This window comes from Episyrphus balteatus, chromosome 2 (assembly GCF_945859705.1).
Source record: "Episyrphus balteatus chromosome 2, idEpiBalt1.1, whole genome shotgun sequence".
Classification (NCBI taxonomy): domain Eukaryota; kingdom Metazoa; phylum Arthropoda; class Insecta; order Diptera; family Syrphidae; genus Episyrphus; species Episyrphus balteatus.
In genome coordinates this window covers 131,382,114-131,405,828 of record NC_079135.1, presented here as the reverse complement: position 1 = coordinate 131,405,828, position 23,715 = coordinate 131,382,114, and the positions used below count along the sequence as shown (strand labels likewise).

General features: G+C 29.3%; 2 protein-coding genes across 2 annotated transcripts; one reads left to right on the top strand and one right to left on the bottom strand.

Annotated features, from left to right (window-relative positions):
• Positions 1 to 7,121: 7,121 nt before the first annotated feature.
• LOC129909215 (nose resistant to fluoxetine protein 6-like) lies at positions 7,122 to 8,826 on the top strand. The gene is made up of 7 exons (XM_055986249.1): positions 7,122 to 7,315; positions 7,381 to 7,496; positions 7,554 to 7,761; positions 7,821 to 8,002; positions 8,061 to 8,190; positions 8,251 to 8,586; positions 8,653 to 8,826. Exons 1-7 carry the CDS (start codon positions 7,169 to 7,171, stop codon positions 8,821 to 8,823), a joined length of 1,290 nt encoding a protein of 429 aa, XP_055842224.1. The 5' UTR covers positions 7,122 to 7,168; the 3' UTR covers positions 8,824 to 8,826.
• A 7,916-nt stretch (positions 8,827 to 16,742) lies between these two features.
• LOC129912202 (nose resistant to fluoxetine protein 6-like) lies at positions 16,743 to 23,080 on the bottom strand. Its single transcript, XM_055990349.1, has 9 exons — positions 22,750 to 23,080; positions 22,514 to 22,587; positions 22,199 to 22,398; positions 18,849 to 18,964; positions 18,580 to 18,787; positions 18,024 to 18,208; positions 17,832 to 17,958; positions 17,026 to 17,355; positions 16,743 to 16,957 (listed from the first exon to the last, which is right to left on the bottom strand). Exons 1-9 carry the CDS (start codon positions 22,941 to 22,943, stop codon positions 16,766 to 16,768), a joined length of 1,626 nt encoding a protein of 541 aa, XP_055846324.1. The 5' UTR covers positions 22,944 to 23,080; the 3' UTR covers positions 16,743 to 16,765.
• Between the last annotated feature and the right edge of the window lie 635 nt (positions 23,081 to 23,715).

The following is a 23,715-nucleotide window of genomic DNA, read 5'->3' as shown; positions in this document are numbered from 1 at the left end:
GCCATTTGAAGCGTTTATTTATTTCAAACAATCATAATTTACAAGAAAAAGCTAAAAAAAAAATACCTTTTTTCTTTTCTCATTATATTAATTTTTTATTTTGAAAGCTCACAAAAAAAATTATACCATTAAAAAGCCAAATATTTCTTCTAAATAATAAAACCATTTTTAAATTTTTACAATGAGCAAAAAGTATTAAAATAATTTATTGAAAACAATCATTTCTTACGAAAAAAGTGAAAAAATCACTTCACCCAAAAACTCATTTTTTTGACACAACAACCTATAATAAATTTTATACCACCTGAAAGCTTACTTCTTCAGCTCAAAATATATATAGGTATAGATCATGTCTATTAGACATCTACAAAGAGAGCTAGAATTTTTTGAACTCCATCAAATTTCATTAAACAAAGCAAAATAAACATGTAAATTTATCTTCTCACGCTATTAAATCAATTTTTTTTTTAACAATCTATAAAAACTAAAAGCTTATTGTCTTAGCTAAAAATATATATATAGATCAAGTCTATGAGACATCTACAAAAAGAGCTAGAATTTTTTAAACTCGATGAAATTTCATCAAAAAAGCAAAAAGAAACATTTATTTTTATGTTCCCATGCTATTAAATGAATTTTTTACCTAACAACCTATAAAAAATTGTATACCATGTGAAAGCTTATTGTTTTACTTTTCAAATGACGTATCAATCTCATTTCAAAGATGCCTACAAGAGAAGTTAGAATTTTTTAAAGTCAACCATGTCGAATTTCCAGACTGAGATTACGGTACTTCCCACACTGGTGGGGCTGTTCATGGCGCAACAGATCTCCACTGGTGGTTTGAGGTTTTTCTCAAGTTTCTTGATTTAACATTGTGTGGCTTGTAGTTAGTCTAGCGTTATGTGTGATATACCAAATGAAAGGTAATTGTATCAGGATGCTCATAAATGTTTAATCAAATTTCTATCTGCTCTTGGTAAAAAGTTATAACCTGTTGAATTTAAAAATTTTATTTTACCGTTATCTCAAAATTGTGTTTACGAAAATGATTGAAATTTCGCACACATATAGTCGTAGTCATGGTCTATCATTACTCCATATATAATATTCCTCTACCTATTAAAGAAAAAAAGATAAAAATAAAAAACAATGAAAATCAGATTAAAACGGCAAAAAACCTGTTTTTTAAAAACTTATTTTTCTCCGTATTCAGTCAAAACTCTTTTAACTTTTCCAATTTTTTGCACATGTATGCGCATTTATAAACCCTACATGTCCTATATAACTTGAAATTTTTTGAACGCTCCAAAAAAAGATAAAAATCAAAAACTACCCAAAAATACCCCTAAAAAAGTAGGTATTTTTCAAAAATTCATATTTCGAAACGCAGAGTGTTGGAAAAAAAAATCCGTATCAGACGCCTAATTTTTTTTTCTTCATCTTTCACCTGGCACCTTTAGAATTGTCAAAAAAATTTCCCCTACCCATAATCAACATTTTTTCAGACCCACAACACCTGATCAACGTTCAAATAAAACGTTATAGCGGAGTTTCAGAATTTTTTAGAATTTTTTCTTAAATGCAGTTATCCTTAAATCAGTCTTTTCTATCAATAGCAAAAAGAATCAACTCTCTACGACCACGCGTTTAGATTTTAGCCCAAATGTCATCTTTCCGTTTTACCCCTGTTTACCCTATTAAATGACGGAATTTTCAAAAATCCTTCATTTGGATTAAACTTTAGGTTATTATCTTTCAAATTAACTACAGGAGATTTTTTTATCTCTAATAGTTTATTTTTAATTTTTAATTGAAATTTTTTGCCGCACTGCGAATGTGCGAGAGTGGAACGGGAGAAAATGGCGTCACTTTTTTGTGGGGGCTGCCATGGTTCATCGATTTATAAGACGTTATCACGTCAACAAAATTAAAAGTCTGAAGTGGAATCAATAGTTAAAAACCAACTTTATATAATATCTCTGCACACTGATCTAAATTCCCCGAAATTCAGACTAATCAAAAATTTCATCACTAAATGATAAGTTTGTATTGTTATTGCTTCCGTATCGTATTTGATTTTTCCATGTTTTCTTTTTACGTACATTAATTTTTTATATACCTACAAATTTAAGATAATCAATGTCTTATCAAATGATAAACCTTGCTCAAGAAATCATAAGATTTTTTTTAATAAAATCAATTGAAATATACAAAATTTGCTCAGTATTAGCGAATTAATGGGCAAATAATATTGATTAACATAATACCAAGTGAAAAAAATTCGAAAAATTCAAAATGAAATTTTCGATATTTTTAATAATCGGTTGTTTAATAAGTGCAAGTTATTCATTCTCGATTTTGGATAATGTGACTGTATCTGGTGATATATTGAATGAGTATTTTTATAATGAAATAAAAAACAGTCCCGATTTATTTGAAATATCTGCTCGCAATGTGATAAAACCTTATGACTCACAAAAGTGTATTCAAAGTTTGAAAGAGATTGCGAAACAGTTTCCCAGTTTGAAAGTTTTACCATGTAAGTTCTAAGTTACTTATCAATAAGTGAAACAAGAAGATGTGAATTATATCGTACTTTGATAATGAATTTAAAAAAGAAATGTGAACAAAATTTAAATACTTATTTATTCTAATTGTAGTTATTGATTCATGGGGCAAACTACCCTCTGGCATTTTGTATGGAAACTTATACGATCTTGGTCATTTCGATCAATGTGTTGACACATCGGTAACTTTAACAAAAGATTCCGGTGTCGTTGGAGGTCAATATTGTTTTCTGAAATTTCCGCTATCAAATTTAAATCCTCCCAGTTTGATTGATCAAACGCCAGTATTTTTGGAATCTCCAGTAACCGAAGGACGTGCAAGTAGTCTGGCAAATACCAAAATCAATCTTGGAATATGTCTACCGGATAGTTGTAGTCCTGAAGTAGTTAAGCCCATTTTTGAAAGAGCTGTTGAAAAGGCTTTCAATAGACCTTTGACTGGAGTTTCAATTGTCAAATGTACAGATGGCAAAATACCACCATTGAAAACTATAAATATTGTAGGAATGTAAGTAGAAAATAAGTTTCAATAATGCAGTATTGAAAATTTATAACAGTTTGTGAAGATAACAAAAAGGTATTTCAAAAATGTGTGTTCCTTGTCGAAAGTCTTTTTTTTCAACTGCTCTGCCGATTTTCTTCAACAGAGCATTAAAAATATTTAGCTTTAAATGTTTATAAACTGTTATAAATGTTATAAATTTTGCATGTATATAAAATGTTAAATGTTGTGAGAAATAAGATACAAATTTTGTTGTTTTTTTTGCAGTGTTATATTTTCAATATTTGGAATGCTGATGCTAATGAGCTCACTTTACGAGTTCTTAATGAATTATTTTGAAAGTAAGTAGAAATTTCATAAATTTCTTTTAATTTAAAGGCTTGGCCACACCGGAGGGTATGCGGTAGCGGTACGGGTAGCGGTAACGATATTTGTATGAAAAAAATTCAACATCTGAACGTTGATATGTCAATTTGGAATTTTTTTCATACAAGTACCGTTACCTCTACCCGTACCGCTACCGCATACCCTCCGGTGTGGCCAAGCCTTAAAACTTCGCATTAAGTTAAGGCCTTTTCACATCAAACGCAAAACGCGGTTTTCGGCAAAAAGTTTTCGAAACTCCGTAGAGCGTTCCGGTTTTTGTTTGCAATTTCAATTATCTCGGTTCTGTAACCGCACACACATTTTTAATTTAATATCTTAAATAATTTTTTTTTATTTGAAGGCATTTTCTTTCATACGTCATAGTTCAAGTCATCAGACAACATATCGTCGTGAAAATCTATTCTTGTTCCTTTTCAAAGAAAAGAAAGTACCAAGATAGTTTTTGTAGGGTTGGGGTCAAAATTCAGCCGAGGTTAAAATTCTTTTTTCAAAATCCAGCTTTTCATAATTGAGGCGTTCAGAATAATAATGGGTCAAGTCCATTTAAGATTTGTGCATAATTTAGAACTTTGAGAAGCTTTTTCTCAGGAGCTAAAGGAACTTTTGAAATAAATGTTTCACAGATCAATAGATCTACAATCTCCCGAATTTTTTACTTTCAAACTATTTGATATACAAAAATCCCTAAATTTTTAAGACCTTAAAACATCCAACCTATAGAAAAGTGGACTTGGCACATTATTATTATTCTTTTTTACAAAATTTGCAGAATTTTTTTAATCATCTTCTCATAAATTTTTGTAAAACTTCTTAATTGATTACTTACTTATGGCGTTTTCGATTGGCAGTCCGGAAGCGTCCGGAATCATTCTGAAAAAATTTTATTCACACAAAACTGTCAGTTTTGTACGAATAAAACGCTTTCAGAATGATTCCGGACGCTTCCGGACTGCCAATCGAAAACGCCATTACTTTGTCAACTTGTTTAGTATTTATTTTTTTGACAAATCAATATTATGTACATTAGGGTGGGTCAAAAAAATTAAAATTCTTTTTTTTGATTTGGTACTCCGAAAAATCGATTGCTAGACACCTTTAGAATATACACACCAAATATGAGCTCTTTATATTAATAGGAATGTCCTCCGCTTTGCAATTTTCCATTTTTACATCAAGCTTCTACTAAAAAAAAAATAATTTTTTTATTTATTGACTTTTTACTAAATTTCTTTTCATATTCTTGTAGGAAATTGAACGCTCTACAAAAAAGGCCTTAAACACTTTTTTCGTTTATCTAACCGTTGAATAGATATTTGAGGTCCAAAAATCGAGAAAATCTTTAAAAATTCGTTTTTTGTTCTTAATTTTGTAACAAATTGAAAAATTATAATAATCAAACGCGCAAGACATATTCTTGTTGGAAATTGATTGTTCCACAAAAAAGGTGTTGTTAACTTTTTTCATTAATCTAACCATTCTAAAGATATTCGAGGTCAAAGTTAAAAAAAATATAAAAACATTTTATATTTTTAAAAAATTTCCAATTCACTGAAACTTCATTATTTTCAAATTAGCAAGATATATTCTTGTATGTACATTGTACATTGTATGAACATTGTACATATATTTTCGTAGTCGAAAAAAATCTATGAAGTCACGTTTTTGAGATATAAGAAGTTCAAAAAGAATTCTTATCTACGAAACATGACGTCTAGATTTTTTTCGACTTCGGATATGAATTTAGAATATTAAAAACTATTAGAAAAGTATGTTTAAGTTTACCAAAAAAATAAATTCTCAGTTTTATTGAACATTGAAATTTTTTTTTATTTCATATTTTCTAATATTTACCTTAACATAGTTGGCAACCATATAACCCCAAAATATTCAATTTTTTATGAAAAATAAATAGAAGAGATGTCAAAATTGTGCTTATTTAAAAAAATATCCATGAAATAGCGTACCTAACAAGGGGTCTAAAAGTGTGTTTTACTAATTTGGCACTTTTTGGATTTTTTTCCAATTTTTTTTTTCATGCGGAATATGAATTTTTTAAGATTTCAAACATTTTTGACCTGAATCAATCAAAATTTTGAGTTAATATACAATTTTCAAAAAATATAAATATCCTTCAGTGTACCAAATTTCATGACTATTCGTCCAGAAATGGCCGTGCAAATGAACTTTGACGCCAAAAAGCACCAAATGCACTGTGCTCCGGCGGCGTTGCCGATTTCAAAAATTGACATATTCTTTAGGTTCATATAGTTTCATCCAAGAACAAGCTAATTTTATTCCAAATTTACAGACAGTTATTTCTTATCATTTCAAAGTGTTAAATGTAAAAAAAAAAAAATAAAAAAAAAAGTTTTTGAAAAAAGCGCAAGTACGTGCGATCCAGTCGTGTATTTTTTTTTTTTTTTGGTGTAGGAAATTTTGTTTGGCTTAAGTAGGTATGCAAATTTTGATTTTAAAACTTCTAAGTTTAATCGATAAGAAAGTCATATAAACCTTCAAGTAAAAAAATATAAGAAAAACTAATTTAGCAAAATTTAAAGTAAATTCTAGCTTCTGCCCTCCCCCGAGCTGAAGATTGAGGACAACTTAGTTTGTAAAGAATTATTAAAGAAGGGCTACATCAGCAAAAGCATACGCTCCTCAAAGTGTTGCCATATCAGAGTTTTCAAAATTAATTTCTTAAGTCCTGATTTTTCAAACGTCAGTTAGACTATCAGAAGAATAAAAATGCCAATATAAAAAAATTTATTCATAGAAATAAGCCTTAACTGGGGTTCATCTGGCCATTACAAAATTGGTTTTAAATGAAACAAATGCATGAAATTTCAAATTTAACTGTAGAAAAATATCTTTTAATGTTGCCACGTATATTGACCTTCTTAAGCATGTTAAAGTCTTAATTTTTAAAATGTAAGGGAAAACCCTGAGAAAATTTTCTTTTGTTGTTGTACATTTTTGAAAGGAGAATGGGCATTTTGGACGTTGAGCGGCCATCAATAAAATTGGTATCAAATGAAAGAATTATAGCCCAGGAAAAACTTTTACTATCGACGTTTCGCTGTATTGCGTTAAGAATGCAAGATAATGCAGTATTAGTATTGTTAATGCATTGTTCAATGTATGAAGGAAAAACTGATTTATATTTTTATATGGAATATAAAATATGATGCTCTGTCATTTTCCCTGAGCATGAAGACATTAATCTTGAAAATCCGACCAATAGAACTCATAATATAAGATTTTTAAGTCAACCATTTCAACAACCATTACAACAAAACTCTTAAAATAGGCTTGAATTTGTTGTTTTAAAATGTTTATAGTTTGGGTTCTAGTGGTTGGATATTCAAGACAAAGGTCTTCAGACTCAGGGAAAATGACAGAAAATAATATTTTGCACTTAAAATACACAATTGAGTTATAACATTGAGACATATATAAAGTGTAAAATGCAAAAATGCATTTTATCCGTCATTGAAATACATCACAGGGATAAAACTTCTGCACAATATATGTTAACCTTAATTACATCAAAAAATAACAAATTCATTCCTGGCCGCGTAACGTCCACGTTTCATACAAACTTGCCCATTCTCCTTTGATATATTTTTGGTAATCAACTTTTCTTTGTTTCTTTACAGAAAAACCCGTACCCGTGCTATTGGCATTTTCAGTTCTAACAAATGGTAGAAAAATGTTTGCAATTAGCACAAAAAAATCACCAAACACAATTGATTGTATTATTGGAATGCGAGTTCTGTCAATGGTCTGGGTTGTTTATGCTCACACCTATTTGATCAGTCGTGCTATTCCAGAAATTAATGGACTTGATAAATCAGCTGTAAGTTTAATTAACCAGTTCAAATTTCTGAAGAAAATATTATGAATCTCTTCTAACTTTTTCAGTGGTTTAGATCTTTTGTATCAATGCCAGTAGTAAATAGTACAGTTTCGGTAGATTCTTTCTTCTTCATGAGTGGCCTTTTGGTAGCGTGGCTAGGTTTTCGAGAAATGGACAGAAAGTAAAAATTTGAAATATCATTTTACAAATTAAATTGTTATAATTGTATTTCTTCTAGCAATGGACGATTAAATGTTATTATGATGTACGTTCATCGTTACATTCGACTAACTCCAGTCGTAGCTGCTGGACTTTTATATATCTTCAGTATAAATGAAATCGTTGGTACTGGACCGTTTAGACAAGATACTATTAATTCGGAAAAATGCAAAGGTGATTGGTGGGGAATTTTACTCTACTTACAAAATTATGTCTTTAAGTCAAAGGTAAGACGCCTTTAATGGTTTTCTGCTTCGGAAATAATGGTCATTATTTCTAAAACTAGTGCTATGGACGAACTTGGTACTTAGCAATCGATTTCCAACTTTATGTTCTTTCGCCACTTTTACTAATTCCAATGTGGAAATGGGGAAAGAAATTCGCTCCAGTCTTGGTTGCTTTAGCACTCATGTCAATCGCATGTGTTATGACAATCTACATCACCCAGGGCTTCACTGACATAAGAGGGTAAGTTTTTCTAGGCCCAGGATCTAAATTGAAATAAAAATGGAATTGGTTTTTATAGTTTCACAAATAAGGACGAATGGGGATTGACCTATATTCCCATGCACACTAGATGCTCACCTTGGTTGGTAGGCTTTGGATTGGGTTACTTTATGCACATAAATCGTAACAGAAGATTCCAACTTTCAAAGGTAGAAAAGTTGTTAGTTCAAAAAAGTTCTTAAGTTAACTCTGCTTATTTTATCTAATAGCTCACTCAAGTTCTTGGATGGATTATATGTTTTGGAATTCTATGCTCAATTATTTTTGGTCCTTATTTCACGATACATAACCGCAAAGGTGTAGCAACAGTTTTCGAAGCAGCAATGTATGAAGGTTGGAAACGTTGTTCATGGGCCATTGCTTTAGCCTGGATAACATTTGCTTGTCATTTTGGATACGGTGGAATTATTGATGGATTTCTGTCGCATCCATTTTGGCAGCCATTGGGACGTCTTAATTATTCTTTGTACCTCTGGCATATGTTTATTATAAGAATAAATTTTGGATTGATGAGAACACCAATGTTTTTTTCAACTTATAATGAGGTTTGTAAATTTTTGGTGTGAATTTTAGATATTTTTGAAATTATTGACTAATTTTTTTTTTTTAAGATTCTTTATTTCTGGAGTGGATTTGGAATGTCATTTTTGTGTGCCATTGTTATATCACTCGCATTTGAATCACCAGTTTTGGTGTTGGAAAAATTCATATTTGGCAAGTCAGATAAGAAACCACAACAGCATATAGAAACTACACCTTCAACTAAAGTTGTTGTTGAATAGATCACAGAAATGGTCGATATCTATTTATAGATTTTAAAATACGAAGAATTGTACAAAATAATTTATTTAGTTAAATAAAAAATCATCTCTAATTGAGTTAATAATTGAATCTTTGTGTTTCCATTTACTGATAATTCGCTATACAACCTTAGTATTTTTCAACTACTTACCTTAAAAATTTATTTAGTTTATCAAATGGGAGACGAACACAATTCCGAAAATTTGAATGCAGAAAACCCAGACTCCCGAAAATCAAGAATGCAGAGAACCCAGAATCCCAAAAATCCAGATCCAGGATTTAGGATTTTGGGTTTTCGGGAATCTGAGTTTTTGGGATTTTGGGTTTTCGGGATTTTGGATTCTCGGGATTCTGTGTTTTCGAGATTTAGTAATTTTGTTTACTGGATTTCGGTGTTCAGAATTTTGACCCCAACCCTTATCATATTTCAATCGTCATAAGAAAAAGTTTTTGCGCAGTCACATTTATTAATTTAAAAACAGCATCTTGTTAAATTGATAATCCTCTTAAAGGCTCAACTGAGTCACACTATATTTTAAAGTGGTTCTGATTATGATATTTCAAATGGTAAAAAAAATTTCTTACATTTGAAATCAATTTAGAAAAGCTATTAAAAAATAGGCATTTTTACGGTTTTTAGCACATTTACCCCTATTTTATATCTATGGATGATAAGATTAAAATGAGGCTTAACTATTGATACCTGAAATAAGTCTGCAAAGTAACAGATTTATTCATTAAATAGTTGTTCTGTTTTGAGGATTTGGACTTTTGAGATGAAACAAAACATCACATTTTTGCACATGTAAATGACTTACTTACTTCTACTACTAAAAATCGAATTCTTTTGATTATTTTATTAATAAATATCGTTTAAGTTCTAGATAAAACAAGGAAAAATTTTAAGTTTCCAAAAAAAAGTTAACCCTTTCGAACCCAAGCTATGAAAATCAATATAAAAAAATATTTTTTCGGTATTATCGGGTCAAAAATATTACAACTAAGAAATATGAATAGCAAAAAGTTATTTTCCAAAATAATAAATAGCAAAACTAATGTGTTTTTCTCATGTTACATGTAAGTAACATGCACTGCCTATGACCACCAAAAAAAGTCGGAGAACTGAGAAAATAACTTTTTATGAAACTATAATGTATGCTACTTCTTCACTGAACCAAATCCTTACGTAAATACAACGAAAAAATTCGTTGAGCCAACGAAAATTTAATTAATTTTCAGCCGATGAAAAATTTAATTGGCTCAACGAAATGGCTTTCATACGTTAATGAAGAACTTCATCAATTAACGAAAACTTTCGTATTTTAATGAAATTTTTCATAAAAATTTTTGATCGAGAATCAATGAATTTTTACATCACTTTACGAAATTTTTTCATCAATTAACGTAAAATTTAATTAAAACTTTCGTAAGCTAACGAAGTTTTTCGTAAATTTTATGAATACTTTAATTAAATTACGAAAAAATATTCGTTAGCTAACGAAACTTTTCGTTGTATTAATAATTTTTTTAGTAGTTTATTTTACATTCTTTTCGTAGAGTAACGAATTTTTTCGTTAACCTACGAATTTTTTCATTCATTTTTCTTTTTATAAATATTAAATTGGACCTGTTAAATCATTGATTTAATAGTCCAAACAAAAAATTGGCGTTTATCCCGGTGGAACTCACTTGAACTCATCAGTTGACTGACTTATCGTGAGACACCTTGTCAATACGCAAATATTGTTTATATTCAGCTCTACTTAAATAGATTTTTAAACAAAAACCTAATGTGAACTATATCCAACAAGATTAAATCTTCAATATTAAAACAGAAATGCACACAAGTCTACCTTTTTTTGTTTTTTTTTTTTGTAAGGCAACGATTTTTTTTCGTTAACTGATGTATTTTTTCATAAGTCAATGTAATATTTCATTAGTATATGAAGATTTTCATAAGTTTATGAATATTTTCGTTAGTTAATATTGAATTTCATAAGTTAATGAATTTTTTCGTTACTTAATTAAAACTTTGATAAAGTAAGGAAAAAATTCTTATTTTTATTCTTTAAAATGAGTATGAAATTTTTCGTTAATTGATGAATCTTTTCATTGAATTGGATTTTTTGGCACTAAAAAGGGAGAAAAAGTGTATGAAACGATTTCTTTAATTGATGAAGGTTTTCATATTACGAAAAATTAAATATTTTCGTTGAGCCAACGAAAGTTTCGTTGGGCCAACGAAAATGTAGTGTATGAAAGGATTTTCGTAATTTTACGAAATTTATTATTTTCAGTGTTCTAAGCAAAAAAACAAAACACTTTCTGCATTAACATTTTTTATATCTTTTTTTCAAAATTATGACCATATATAAAAAAATTTTTTTTTTCCAAAAAAAAAAAAAATGTGAATTTCAGTCCCTTTCTCGATAAAAAAAAATTAAAGGTACGATATTTGACTAACTTTTTGTAATAATCCAGTAACTAGGCATTATTATCTTTCAATTAAGCCATCGTAACCTAAAAAATTGTTTAATATTTTTAATATTTTTTACGAATTTAAAAAAAAATGTTACATGAGAGTAACGCTGGGTCCGAAAGGGTTAAATTAAAAAAAAAAAAAAACTATACCATTTTTGGATACTTTTCCTTTATTGAATATTTTTGATGTTTCTTTGGTTTACCTAGATTTAATTTTTTGGTTTAATGCATTTTATTATAAATAGTTCTGATAAGGTAACACTCAATATCCCAGCTGCGTACTAGGCTTATAGTCCAAGAAAAGATAGAAAATCTATAATCGAGAGGGTCAAAAGAACTAGGACTTAACACTTAATTGAAGATTGAACTCAGTAAAAACACGGTTCTTCACTGGTTATTAAAACGTACAGTAGTTAGAAACCAGGCAACCTTTCGTTTACTTGCTGAAAATCAATGCTAACAGGCTTCATTTTCTTTCGTTGATCTTCTTCTCTATTCCTTGTTGTTCTCCGGCACGGAAGATCGTTTTAATCTTTCATGGAGGTGGAAAATTTGATCAAAATAACATTTATTTAAAACTGTTTTCTCATTTATCAATTAAAATAGTAGGCACGCATCTACGAATATATTTATTTCGGTTAGAAAAGTTTCCTTTTTCATTTTTATTGCATCGAATATACCCAAAAAAAGCGTTCCCGGACATGTCCATAACTCAAAAACTGAAAATCGAATGGCTTAAAAACACATAAAAATCTATTATTTTTGAGTATTTCTTTTCTCAACACTAGATATACACAATACTCTTTATAAATTGGTACATCTCTTACAAAAAAAAAATAAATTGTGTTATTTTTTATACACTAATAAAAATTGTCCCAAGAAAAATGACGCATAATACCAACATTTCTTGTCAATATTTTAATTATCTAACCTACAAATGGTGCTGCAAGCAGTTTTTAAAGTTGATATTATATAGATTTATCATTCCACACTTATTTTTATATATAAAATGTATGTATTTTAGAATTAAGAACAATTAACCGTCATTCCGGGAACACTTGTTTTGGGGTATAGTTAGATTGAAAGTTGAATTTTTTGGTGATATTATGATCAAAAACCGAGGCCACTACAATATGATCTCAAAAATATTTCGTTTTACTTTGTGACATAAAAAATAAAAATAAATTAATGTCAAAACGTCATTTCCGGGAACGTTATTTCCGGGAACGCTCTTAGAATCTGAATAAATAATGTAGTCTTACACTCATAATTTTTCATTTTTTGGGTATTTTTACTCTGTATCTTATCTAAGTATGGCTGTAATATATATACTTTTATCAAAAAAGTTACAAAAAAACTAAAGAAAAAATTACTTATAGTGTTTCCGACGTGCATAAAAGCATTTATTTGTAGAAATCGGTCTCTGCCCCAAGAAATAACATTATATTTGATATATTTAAGACCTACTATCTTAAAATAATAATATATATCATTCACATTGTTTCCAGACCCCTAAAGTCGTTTTGAAGAGATCACCATCATTTCGATTACCGTTTTTCTAGTACCTACTAATTTTTGGGGTTTTGGGGCTCTGCCCGTTCATGAAGCGACAAATTATGGCTAAAGCGAACATTTGAGCATGAAATTTTTATCATAAAACAAAGTTGATTTTTTAAGAATTCGTTCATCGAAATTTCCCACCTCCATGATTTTGACCCATACGTTCTGAGGCTGTGGCAATTAATATACCAAGATTTACACATTAAATAAAAATTAAAGACAACCTAAAGGTCTGAGTGTAAGAAATTGTCGGAACCTACAAAACATTTTTGTTTTTGTACCTATTTTTATATTTTTATAAAAAGTTGTCAGTTTCACCATTATATTATAAATTACTCAAGCAGGTGGCCATGGCATCAAAAGCGAATCAATGTAATGTAGAGCCTACATGTGTATGCACTGTAATTCGTTGTTCAAAACAGTGTTAACTTCTCATACACATATGCAAGCTCTAAAATGCAAGCTCTACAATCTTTTAGTTTTTAGGCAAATTTCAAAATAAATTTTGGGTGGACCCTATTTTGTTTTGAGTAGTTTATTAACTCGATCTAAAAATATTCCAGAACAAGAGACTTAAAATTATAACATCAGAAGTAGTCAGCATTGGAAATTGGAATTTGAGAAGAGCTAAGATTTCCCTTACATAATAAAACTAGCTGACCCGGCGGACTTCGTTCCGCCATTTCTTGTATTTATTTCTAATTTTCGACTCTGTTATTAGTTAATTTTCAGATGAAAAAGAGGATCAAAACTTGAAAAGTTCATAAAATGAGTTTAAATATGTTAACTTTTAAACTTTTAGCAAAAGTGGCCTATGCTAAATACTCTTGCATGCGCATGATTAAAACCTATATTTCCTATAAGTTTGAGATTTTTTGCAGACTTTAAAAAATTCCAAAAAAACAAAAGACTACTCAAAAATGTCCCTAAAAAGTAGGTTGTTTTTCAAAAATTTTTATTTCAAAATACAGGGCCTATGAAAAAAATCCGTTTTAGACCCCTATTTTTTTTTTTTTAATAACTTTCTTATGGTGTAACTCAAATTTCGGTGCAAAATTTTGCGTACCTCTAATTAGTCTTTTGTTGAAGGTCTATGACTGCAAAAAAACCTTCACAACTTGGTTTTGAAATTTTTTTGATTTTTTTCAATACCTTTTTTAACTATTGAATAAATTTGTCTATCATTTGAAAAAAAAAGTCAACTCTTTACGACTTACCGTTTAGAAAATAGCCTCTTTTTTTAATGTAGTGTTACCCCAATTTACCCTATAAAATCTTAAAATTTGTTTTTCCTTAAACCTTCTCCTCTTACGCCTCTTTGATTTAAAAAAAAAATTAAGAAAATAAGTCAGCCGGTGTGGCCGGTTAGCGAACGTACACAAAACCAAACTTTAATATATATAACACTGGTTTACAAGGGTTTTGTTGCCGAAACAAAAATATACTTCTCTGAAGGTTTTTGGTGTGCTGAACTCGAATTCGAAGTCAGAAACAACTAATCAGCTCCCGTTTTTGAGATATTACCGTTAGAAAATGCAAAAATACGTTTTTTTTTTTAATTCTTCGGACCTTATTATTTTGTACTAGCTAACCCCCACCCGCTCCGCTGAGTGCACTTTTGAAAAGAATGGAACCTGTTTGAAAATAAATTAAAACCGAAAAAAGAGAACTTGTTTATTGTAATCGGGTTGGGTTCGGTATCCCGATTTTCATAATCCTGTTTTTTAAATTGCTGCCATTAATATCCGGATTTTTTTAATACTGTTTTTTTTTTTAAACCCCACTTTAAAAATCAAGTTTTTTATCATCCCGTTTACTAAACTCAACTTTTTATAACCCCGCTTTTGGAATCAGCACAAGGTGTTTTATTTTAAAAATCACCGCGAGACCCACTTTTTCAGACTTCTCCATCATCGTAATGTTGGTTTTGATTAAAATCTAAAAATTTTTTTCGACACGAAACCAATCCTTGCCCTATAGAGCATAGATTTATGTCAGCTTCTCTCTACTATATGTAGTTTTCATAAAAATTTTTTTTACAATTTTGACTACTTGACCTTACATTAGCTTTATTAAAAAAAATATTTACCTACCAAATTTTCCATTGAATTTTTTTTTCAATGCATTTTTTTTTCTTTTTTTCGAATTGAGGAACTGATAGGTAATACTGATAGTGTACCATATTGAGTAGCAGTTATGAATTGGGATTTGCTGTATAAACGTTGTTTTAAAAAGCGGGCTTTCCAGAGACGGGATTTTGCTTAAACAGAATTTTTATAAGCGGGATTAAAAAAAAAAAAAAACAGTACTTTGAAAACGGGATTTAAAAATTTTTTTTTCAAGATTTTAGAAAACGCCATATTGAAAATCGGGATTCCAATACGCTCCCATTCCATTATAGTTAACATTAACCAATTTATTGCAATGCTTTTTGATATACAACATTTTTTGTTTTTATATCTTTTGCATGTATATAAATTCACCAGATGGTTTTCCTACACGCGAACAGCCAACATATAAAGTTGTCCATGAGTAAAAACAGAAAAATCAATATGTACCACATATTTTTTAAAGATTTAAAACAGAAGACGCTTTAAATCAAATGGGAAATCTGACGGAATCATTGGAATTCGAGGAATCAAAACTTCTTCGCCTTTGAATTTTCAACAGCAGTTTTAATTCTTTAAAAATATGTGGTATTGATTTAGAGAATCCCGTTCTTTCTCAATCCACAACATATTGATGAAAAAATCTACGACATTAAAAAATCTGGTTTAGTTCATTTCTGCGAACCATTAACCTGTACGCATAAAAATTCATTGCAAAACAGCAACGGTAAATACACTATACTGTACTCACTTTTCTTTAAGCGATTCTCGGAAATCACTTTTACCTCGGTGAAATCCTTTGATTAAAACTATAAGTTCTTTCAAAGTCCCACTTCAAAAGAAAACGGTTTTTATTTTGAAACTCTGTCTTAGTTAATATTTTTACTACTTAACACGATAAGTTCCTTTGAATATTGTTGAAAAAATATTTATTTTACTCAAAATCAGGCTTGAAACGATAAACATTATTTTGAAATTTGCTTACAAATTAAGCTTAGTTAAAATTTTTAAAAAGCGAAAGTGTTTTTTCTGTCGTACAAATTTACAGCTATGTAAAGATGGTAGAAAAAGTATAATTTTTTTTTATACAAACCATCTTCTTATTAATAACTTTCAAACAAAAAAAAATTTACCAAAATCGGAGCAGCCAAACGCGAGTTTATCGGCCACACACACTTAACGAACTCTCTTTTATATATAAGATAAAGAAAATTGTTTGAGCATATTTAGTAACGGTTTCTATAAGAACTGTTTTTCATCTTTCGACACCTGTTTAAATCTTTTCAATATCTTTTATATTGCCCGAGATATCTCAAACTGAAGTAAGTGGGTTTGGCTTCATAATCAAAAAGAAGATAATGACGTTAAAAATTTATAAAAATACCAAACAACTTAGGATATCTCGGGCAGTAAAAAAGATATCGGGAAGATTTAAACAGATTTAAAAAGGTGGTAAATAGTACTTATGAAAACCGTTACTAAATATGCTCATAAAATTTTCCTTATATAAAGAATAAGGTCCGAAGTACTGCATTTTCTAACGGTAATATTTAAAAAACGGGAGCTGATTAATTTTTTTTGACTTCAGATTCGAGTTCAGCACACCGAAAAACTTCAGAAAAGTATATTTTTGTTTCGGCAACAAAAAAAAAGTTTAATTTTGTTAACCAGTGTAATAGATAAAAATATTAATTTTTCTATTATATGTATATATTTTTAATTGTCATTTCATTTTTCATGTAGTTTATTCAGTGCAATAATTCGAAACCATTTGCTATGCAACTTTTTGTACTTGATCCATAGCTATCGTGTGTGTTGGTTGTTCTTCAAGGGTAACCTTCTTAGCTACTGGTTTATTTCCGCCAAATATAAACTTTTCCAAAATCATAATTGGTGATTCGAATGCCAATGTTATGTAAATTGAAAGTAGCAAAGATATACCAAAAGCCGACCAGAAATACAAAAACTAAAATAAAAGACAAAATTTAATAAATTAAAATTTCAACAATTGAAATTATAGTGAAATATGTATACCTGATTATATGGAGTAAAGTATATTGGTGTACGAGCCGATCCAAAATGCAATTTTTCTATAGCCATATGCGTTAAATACAATGCATAAGTGAGACGGCTCAATGGTTGCCAAAATGGATGTGACAAAAATGCATCAATAAAACCGCCAAGTCCATAGTAACAAGAAAATGATATCCAAGTTAGTGCTGTTGCCCAACCAACACGTTTGAGTCCCTCATACATTGAAGCTTGGAAAACACTGCTCCCATAAATCATTGAGGGAAAGTAGGGTAGTAAGACAATGGATAGTAAAGTTCCTAAGCTACCAATCCATAAAAGCAATTGGGTGATCTGTTAATTGGTTAAAAATTACATTAATATAAAAGCTATTGATCTTTTTATGTTTCAAATAAATGTAATTAAGGTTCGTTGTAAATTGCAGAAGTGTCGTAATCTCAGTTTTCTATTTTGACATGGATGTCTTTAAATAATTATAACTTTTTTTGGTAGGTCTTGTACAGATATGGTTGATGCATATTTTTAAAGGTTAAATGATAAGCTTTCCAATGATATAAAATTTATTATAGGTTGTCATGTAAAAATATTGACAATATGATGTGTAAAGAAAAAAAAAGTTATTTTTTTTTGCTTTTTTTTCATGAAAAGTGTGTAATTTATATTCTTGACACGAACTAAAGCTAGTTGATTCATTTATTAAATGATGTTACATAGACTTAGTGTTGAAACCCACTGCCACTTGTATCAAAAACTTTTCAACGCAATTAACACACAAATCGATATGAAATTTCAAATCCATTTAAACTTACTCCTGATATACGGAAATTAGATTGCCGATGATAATGTATAAAATATCCAAAAACGAAACCCATTAACCATGGAGCGCATCTGGTATGTGTTGGAACATATGTCATTTCCCATTCACCTTGATTTATTCTAAATAAAAAAAAATATGTACATTAGATCACTGTTAAAAAAAAAAACAACATTGTATTACTTACCCTATAAACATACCCGTAAAATCACTCATAATAAAAACTGCAAAAACCCATGCAACTGATGCAGCTATCAGTGCACAAACAACGGGTATAAATTTTTTTCCCCATTTCCACATGGGAATCAAAATTAATGGTGAAAGGGCATACAGATGAAAATCAACAGCTAAATACCAAGATTCTTCATAACACTGCAAGTAAATTAAAAAAAAAATACAATTTTCACATTTAGGTATCTATAAAAATATTTCTGGTATGAGTAGTCCCATTAAACAATTCTAAATGCACGGAGAAAAAATAACGCCAGGGAAAAATTTGCTTCTGGTATATTTAATCGTATAATATAGTTAAATATACCAGAAATTTAGCTAAGTTTACCAGATATAAAGTTAAATTTATCAGATATGAAGTTGAATTTATCAGATATAATGTTAGATTTACCAGATATATAGTTATCCTAGCGTTATTTTCTCCTTGTGCGAATAAAAATTTTTATATCTTCTTGGATTTTGAAGAAGAAGGCAAAACAATGTTTATCTTTTTATTTAAAGTGTCAACTTACCCTAACAGTCGGGAAATAATAATTTTGAATATACAATAAAATTGGCCACCAATTAGTTCCATCGCATTTGGTTTGTGCTATATACTTAAATGGTCCCGTAAAAAGAAGACTATGTATGCCCAATTGCAATAGGAGTCCAATAGCTACGACTGGTGTCAGTCGTATGTAACGATGCACAATATTCATAAAGACATTTATTTTTCCATTCCTAATAAATTACAATTTTATTAATTAATGATATTGAAATAAATAGAACAAGAACTAATTACGATTTATCTAAATCTCTGAATCCAGTCCAAGCTACTAGACAACCACCAATAAAAAAGAACGTATCCACTGACATTGGTGCTGTTATGAAAAACATAAACCCGACAGTCTTTTGAAACTAAAAAAAAAAAATCAAAGAATAAGTTTAAGTTTAAGTATATCAAAAGAATTTGAGAAATATATATGAATATATAAAACATTTATCGAAGAAAATCGGCTTCAAAGTCAAAAATTATCATGGGTAAGAAAAAATGAATACCTTAAAAAATTAATATCTGAGCAATTAAAAAAAAATATTATCATTTTTTAAATGCAGGTTCAAAAAATTACATTTTTTCTAAAAATCAAGACAATAATGAAGTTTATATCATAAGTATTAAGGGAAAAATTAATATTAACATGAATAAAGGCATACCAAAGTAAGTGTTTTCTTAAATCATCGCTAAAAGGTATCAACTTTGCACTGTGGACTTAGAATATACCCAAGAACCATCCCCCAAAGTGCCCTTATCACATTCCGCGACACCCTGTCTATCAAGATATGCATTCGTAAAAAAAATAGTTGAGATAACAATTTTCCATATGATATTACGATGATAGAGAATGCGAAGAAAGTGGGTCTCGGAAGTCCGTCTGTCTGTCATTCTGTCAGTATGTCTGTCGGTCTGTATAAGAAGCTAAAGCCTAAATGGATGGACCGATCTACATCAAACTTGATATGTACCAGTTTTTGAATCCTGTACAGAGGGGTTTTTGGAATTAATTTTTTTTGGACCAAAAATAACAGTATACCTGTCATATACCAACTTTGTAAAAGTTTAATTTTCTCAAAAACGGCTCCTGCGATTTAAAAAAAAAATATCAAGTATTAGTTTTTAAAAAAGGTCTATCTTTAAATGAGAAAAGTTTTTATTTCAAAAATCCTATCTCCCATAGAACCGTTTTTTTTTAAATTTCTAATTATCTTCCAAATTACTAGTTCAATTTTAACGATTTTTTTATTTATATTGCCTTAATATAAATCAAAAATAAAATTTTGAAAAAAATTATTTTTGGATTTAAAAAAAAATTTTATAAATTCTTTTTTGAAATATCAAATTTTCGAAAACGTGACATTAAATTTTTTTTAATTTTGGCTTACCTACGTGTTGATTAAAAATTTCTACAAAATGGCATTACATTTATTTTGAAGTTCTTTTTTCAAAAAATTACTTTTTTGAAAAACGGCTCTTACGATTTCGAAAATTTTTTTTCTAAAAATGCATCGTTATAAAAGCAATTAAATTGAATACTTTTTTTTGTAGCTCAATTCCATTTAAAGAGTTGTTTTTTTTACATTAATTAATTAATTAATTTGAAAATCGAGTTTTAAGTTATTTTTATACATTTACCAAATTTGTATATACAAAATTTTTATGTTTTAAGAGCAAGTTTGTGCGACCCAGTCGTGCATTTTATTTTGTTTTGTATTTTGTTTTGTATTATGTTTGTATTTGTTTAATTTTTTGGTTTTTATAATAGGTATTAATAAAAGAAGACTTTTTTTGAAAGGATTTTGTTTTTCTGAATACTTATTAACACTGACGACAAAGAGGAGGAAGATTTTGTTCATACTGAGTTCATAATGAGTGTTTATAAAATTTCGATTTCGATTTGATGATGATTTCACGTGCACCGTGGCGTATACGTATTTTAATTTGTTTCATAATATTAACGTTATGGGACTGAAAAAATAAAAAATAAAATGCACGACTGGGGTCGCACGTACTTGCTCTTATGCTTAAAGTAACTCTAATGTTAAAGCTTTTTATTCAAGAAAATTAGCAAAAATTTGATATTTTCAAGAAATTTCATAGGTATGTAGTGTAAAAAAATAAAATCTGTTTTTATAATTAATTAAACAACGTTTTAAATGATGTTTTAAAAAAAAAAAACAAGTATGCCATTTTATTACTTGTATAAAAAGGTATTTTTAGAAAAAAAATTTCGAAAATCGTAGGAGCCGTTTTTTTAAAAAATAATTTTTTATATATAAAAAATGTCTAACATTTTTCAAAAAAATAGTTGGTATGCCATTTTGAAGAAATAATTAATTTACACATAAAAACTAAATTTCAAAATTTTTAATTAATCCGTTTTCAAAAAATTGATTTTCAAAAAAAAAAATTTTGAAATATTTTTTAAAAATCCAAAAATGCGTTTTTGAAAATTTTCTAAAATTTTAATATTACCTTTACTTAAACACTTTTGTATAAAAAATTTCATTAAAATCGGGTTAATTTTGTACGAGATATTCAGAAACGAAAAAAACCGTTCTATGATAGGTACCTTTAATAACGGTACAAAAAATATTTTTTTTATTTTAAAAGTTGGCTCTTATGTGTAATACTACAAACAAAAATTTTAATCAAAATCGTTAGAGTCGTTTTTGAAAAAAATTAACTTTTGTATTTCCGTTATATGGCAGGTACCGTTAGTTTTGGTCATAAAAAAAAATTTCAATTTCCCCTTTAGGGAATCACCAAAAACTGCTAACTACCAAGTTTGAAGAAAATCACTTCACTTGTTTAGGCTGCAGCTCCAGATAGAGACAGACACACAGACAGACAGACAGACAGAATTGCCGGACCCACTTTTTTGGCATTCTCCATCATCGTAATGTCATGTAAAATTGTTATCTCGAGTTCGATTTTTTTTACGAATCCTAAACTTGGCCTATAGTACGTATATCGCAAGTAAAAAATATGAAATTCAAAATGAGACCTTCATCCATTGGAAAAATTCCAGCGTGGTTAATTTTCAACCTATTTCAGTTTTTGTACCAGTTACGAAGGAATCTATGATGTTAAAAACGTATGGTGTAGACTGTAGATACAAAACCTAGACTTCATTATGAATGTACAAAAAAAACTTTTTTTTTTTTAATTTTCTTTGATTCCGACTTTTGACATGAACTAAAGCATGTTACATTTCAATTTTATTTTCAAGTTCAACAAAGTACTTTGAAAGAAAATCGGGTGAGAATCGAATGAGAAAAAAAAAAATAGGTAAAACCACTAAAATCGGTTGGTATTTACTTTAAAACTAGGTGAAGAAATTATCATGCAACCCATATGATTCAAGAAGAAAAAGATCTCAAACCCAATAAAATCATCTGCAATAAGCCAGAGAATGAAACAAGTCAGCAACAAACAACTTACTTGGAATGGGCTTAAATGCCTCGTTTGCTGACATGTGTTAATTTTCTTAGACGTTAACTGGGCCAACAACCAATCCCAACCTATAACTTTTGCAAAACGATGATGATCCAAATCATTTTAAGCATATGTATGTTTTATAAATTCGACTTTACCTGACCAGATTCGACTTCATTAATCATAGGCGTTCCATAAATATTTGCATACATGTGATGATTCATAATCCAAAGAGTTGACAAAACACGCAATCCATTGAAACAATCAATACTGTTGCGAGATCGTTTAGTGTTAATAGCGAACAGTCTTTTGCCATTTGTTAGCATTGAGAATGCCAATAAAATTGGTATTGGTGTTTCTGTAAAGGAAGTAAACACAATTTAAAAAAAATTGAGATCTTTTATTTTGAGATCCTTATAAGATTTCAAGGAACCCGAAGAGGCATAATTGAGTTTTCGACAAATTATACTTACTGTTATAGTAATCCACACAAAATTCATAAATCGAGCTCAAAATCATCAATGCTGTAGCAACACCAAAAATTGTTCTATAAATAAAGCAAAAAGAAATGTTTTCAACAAACTTACTTAGGTCCATTTTCTTCACTCGGAGTTGAACAAAACTTGAGAATTTTTATATTAAAAATTCTCAAGTTATGTTCAACTCCGAGTGAAGAAAATGGACCTTAGTCCGTTTACCAACAACTTACATAGCAACAATATTAATTGTAGTAAGTGGTTCAATTTTTCCATCCGTACAATGTTCAACTGATATGTCCTTAAGACTTCCTTCCAAATATTGATCTGAAGATTTTTGAAAAATTGAAGCTAAATATTCTGGACTACAACTATCAGGAACACATATTCCAATATTAACAGCTCCCAAATCTAATGGAAGTTTCATTTTGGCAAAACAAAATTGGCCCTTAACAGCGTAGGATAGTTCATTTAAGGTCACCGATGTAGTGACGCACTGATCAAAGTTCCCGGCATCGTAGGTGTTTTTGTAAAGTATTCCAGATGGTATGTGTCCCCAGGCATCAATGACTTAACAAAAAAATAAAAATTATTACTTGATAACAAATAATAAAAAAAAAATATTTTAAAAGATGATTTGGAGTTTATAATTTATCTACGTTTTTTCCTGATGTTTTTATCATTAATAAATAATAAACACGCGTCTGGAGTGTGGAGGCTTAACGCGTGGTCGAGGAAAAATTGTATAGTGGTATGTAGAAAAATTCCCGAATTGGGTCTTCAAGCCTAAATTTGGCACAAGTCCGTTTAATTTAGAACATAGTTTTCTATGATTTTTGCTATGTTTTTATTAATTATAAAAAAGTGGCTAGAGGTTGATCGCGAGGCCGGATAAAAATTTTACTGTTTACCTACACTTTGCGAAAATTTCATTAATGTGGACCAAGATTTCTATGTTTTTTACGATGTTTTTTTTTTCAATAAAAATGCCGCATGAAAATGGTTGTACCATACAACATCATTTATATTCGTCCATTGGTTTAGTCTCCAGAATCCAGATACTTTTTTGTTAACATTAACAAAAACATCTAAAAACATAGAAAAATTGTTCTACATTGACAAGACTTGTGGTAAGTGGATCCCCCATGCAGTTACTTTGTCTAGTTGTATTACTAATTAACTTCCCAAAGGAAGAATAT

Excerpts from the sequence above, each read along its gene's own strand:
- LOC129909215 (XM_055986249.1), top strand. The coding sequence starts at position 7,169 with ATGTTTGCAATTAGCACAAAAAAATCACCAAACACAATTGATTGTATT. Across the intron at positions 8,003-8,060 it reads GGCTTCACTGACATAAGAGG|TTTCACAAATAAGGACGAAT; the intron begins GTAAGTTTTTCT and ends TGGTTTTTATAG. Across the intron at positions 8,191-8,250 it reads GAAGATTCCAACTTTCAAAG|CTCACTCAAGTTCTTGGATG; the intron begins GTAGAAAAGTTG and ends TTTATCTAATAG.
- LOC129912202 (XM_055990349.1), bottom strand. The coding sequence starts at position 22,943 with ATGAAACTTCCATTAGATTTGGGAGCTGTTAATATTGGAATATGTGTT. Across the intron at positions 18,209-18,579 it reads ATTATTTCCCGACTGTTAGG|TGTTATGAAGAATCTTGGTA; the intron begins GTAAGTTGACAC and ends ATTTACTTGCAG. Across the intron at positions 17,959-18,023 it reads TTTACGGGTATGTTTATAGG|AATAAATCAAGGTGAATGGG; the intron begins GTAAGTAATACA and ends TTTTTTATTTAG.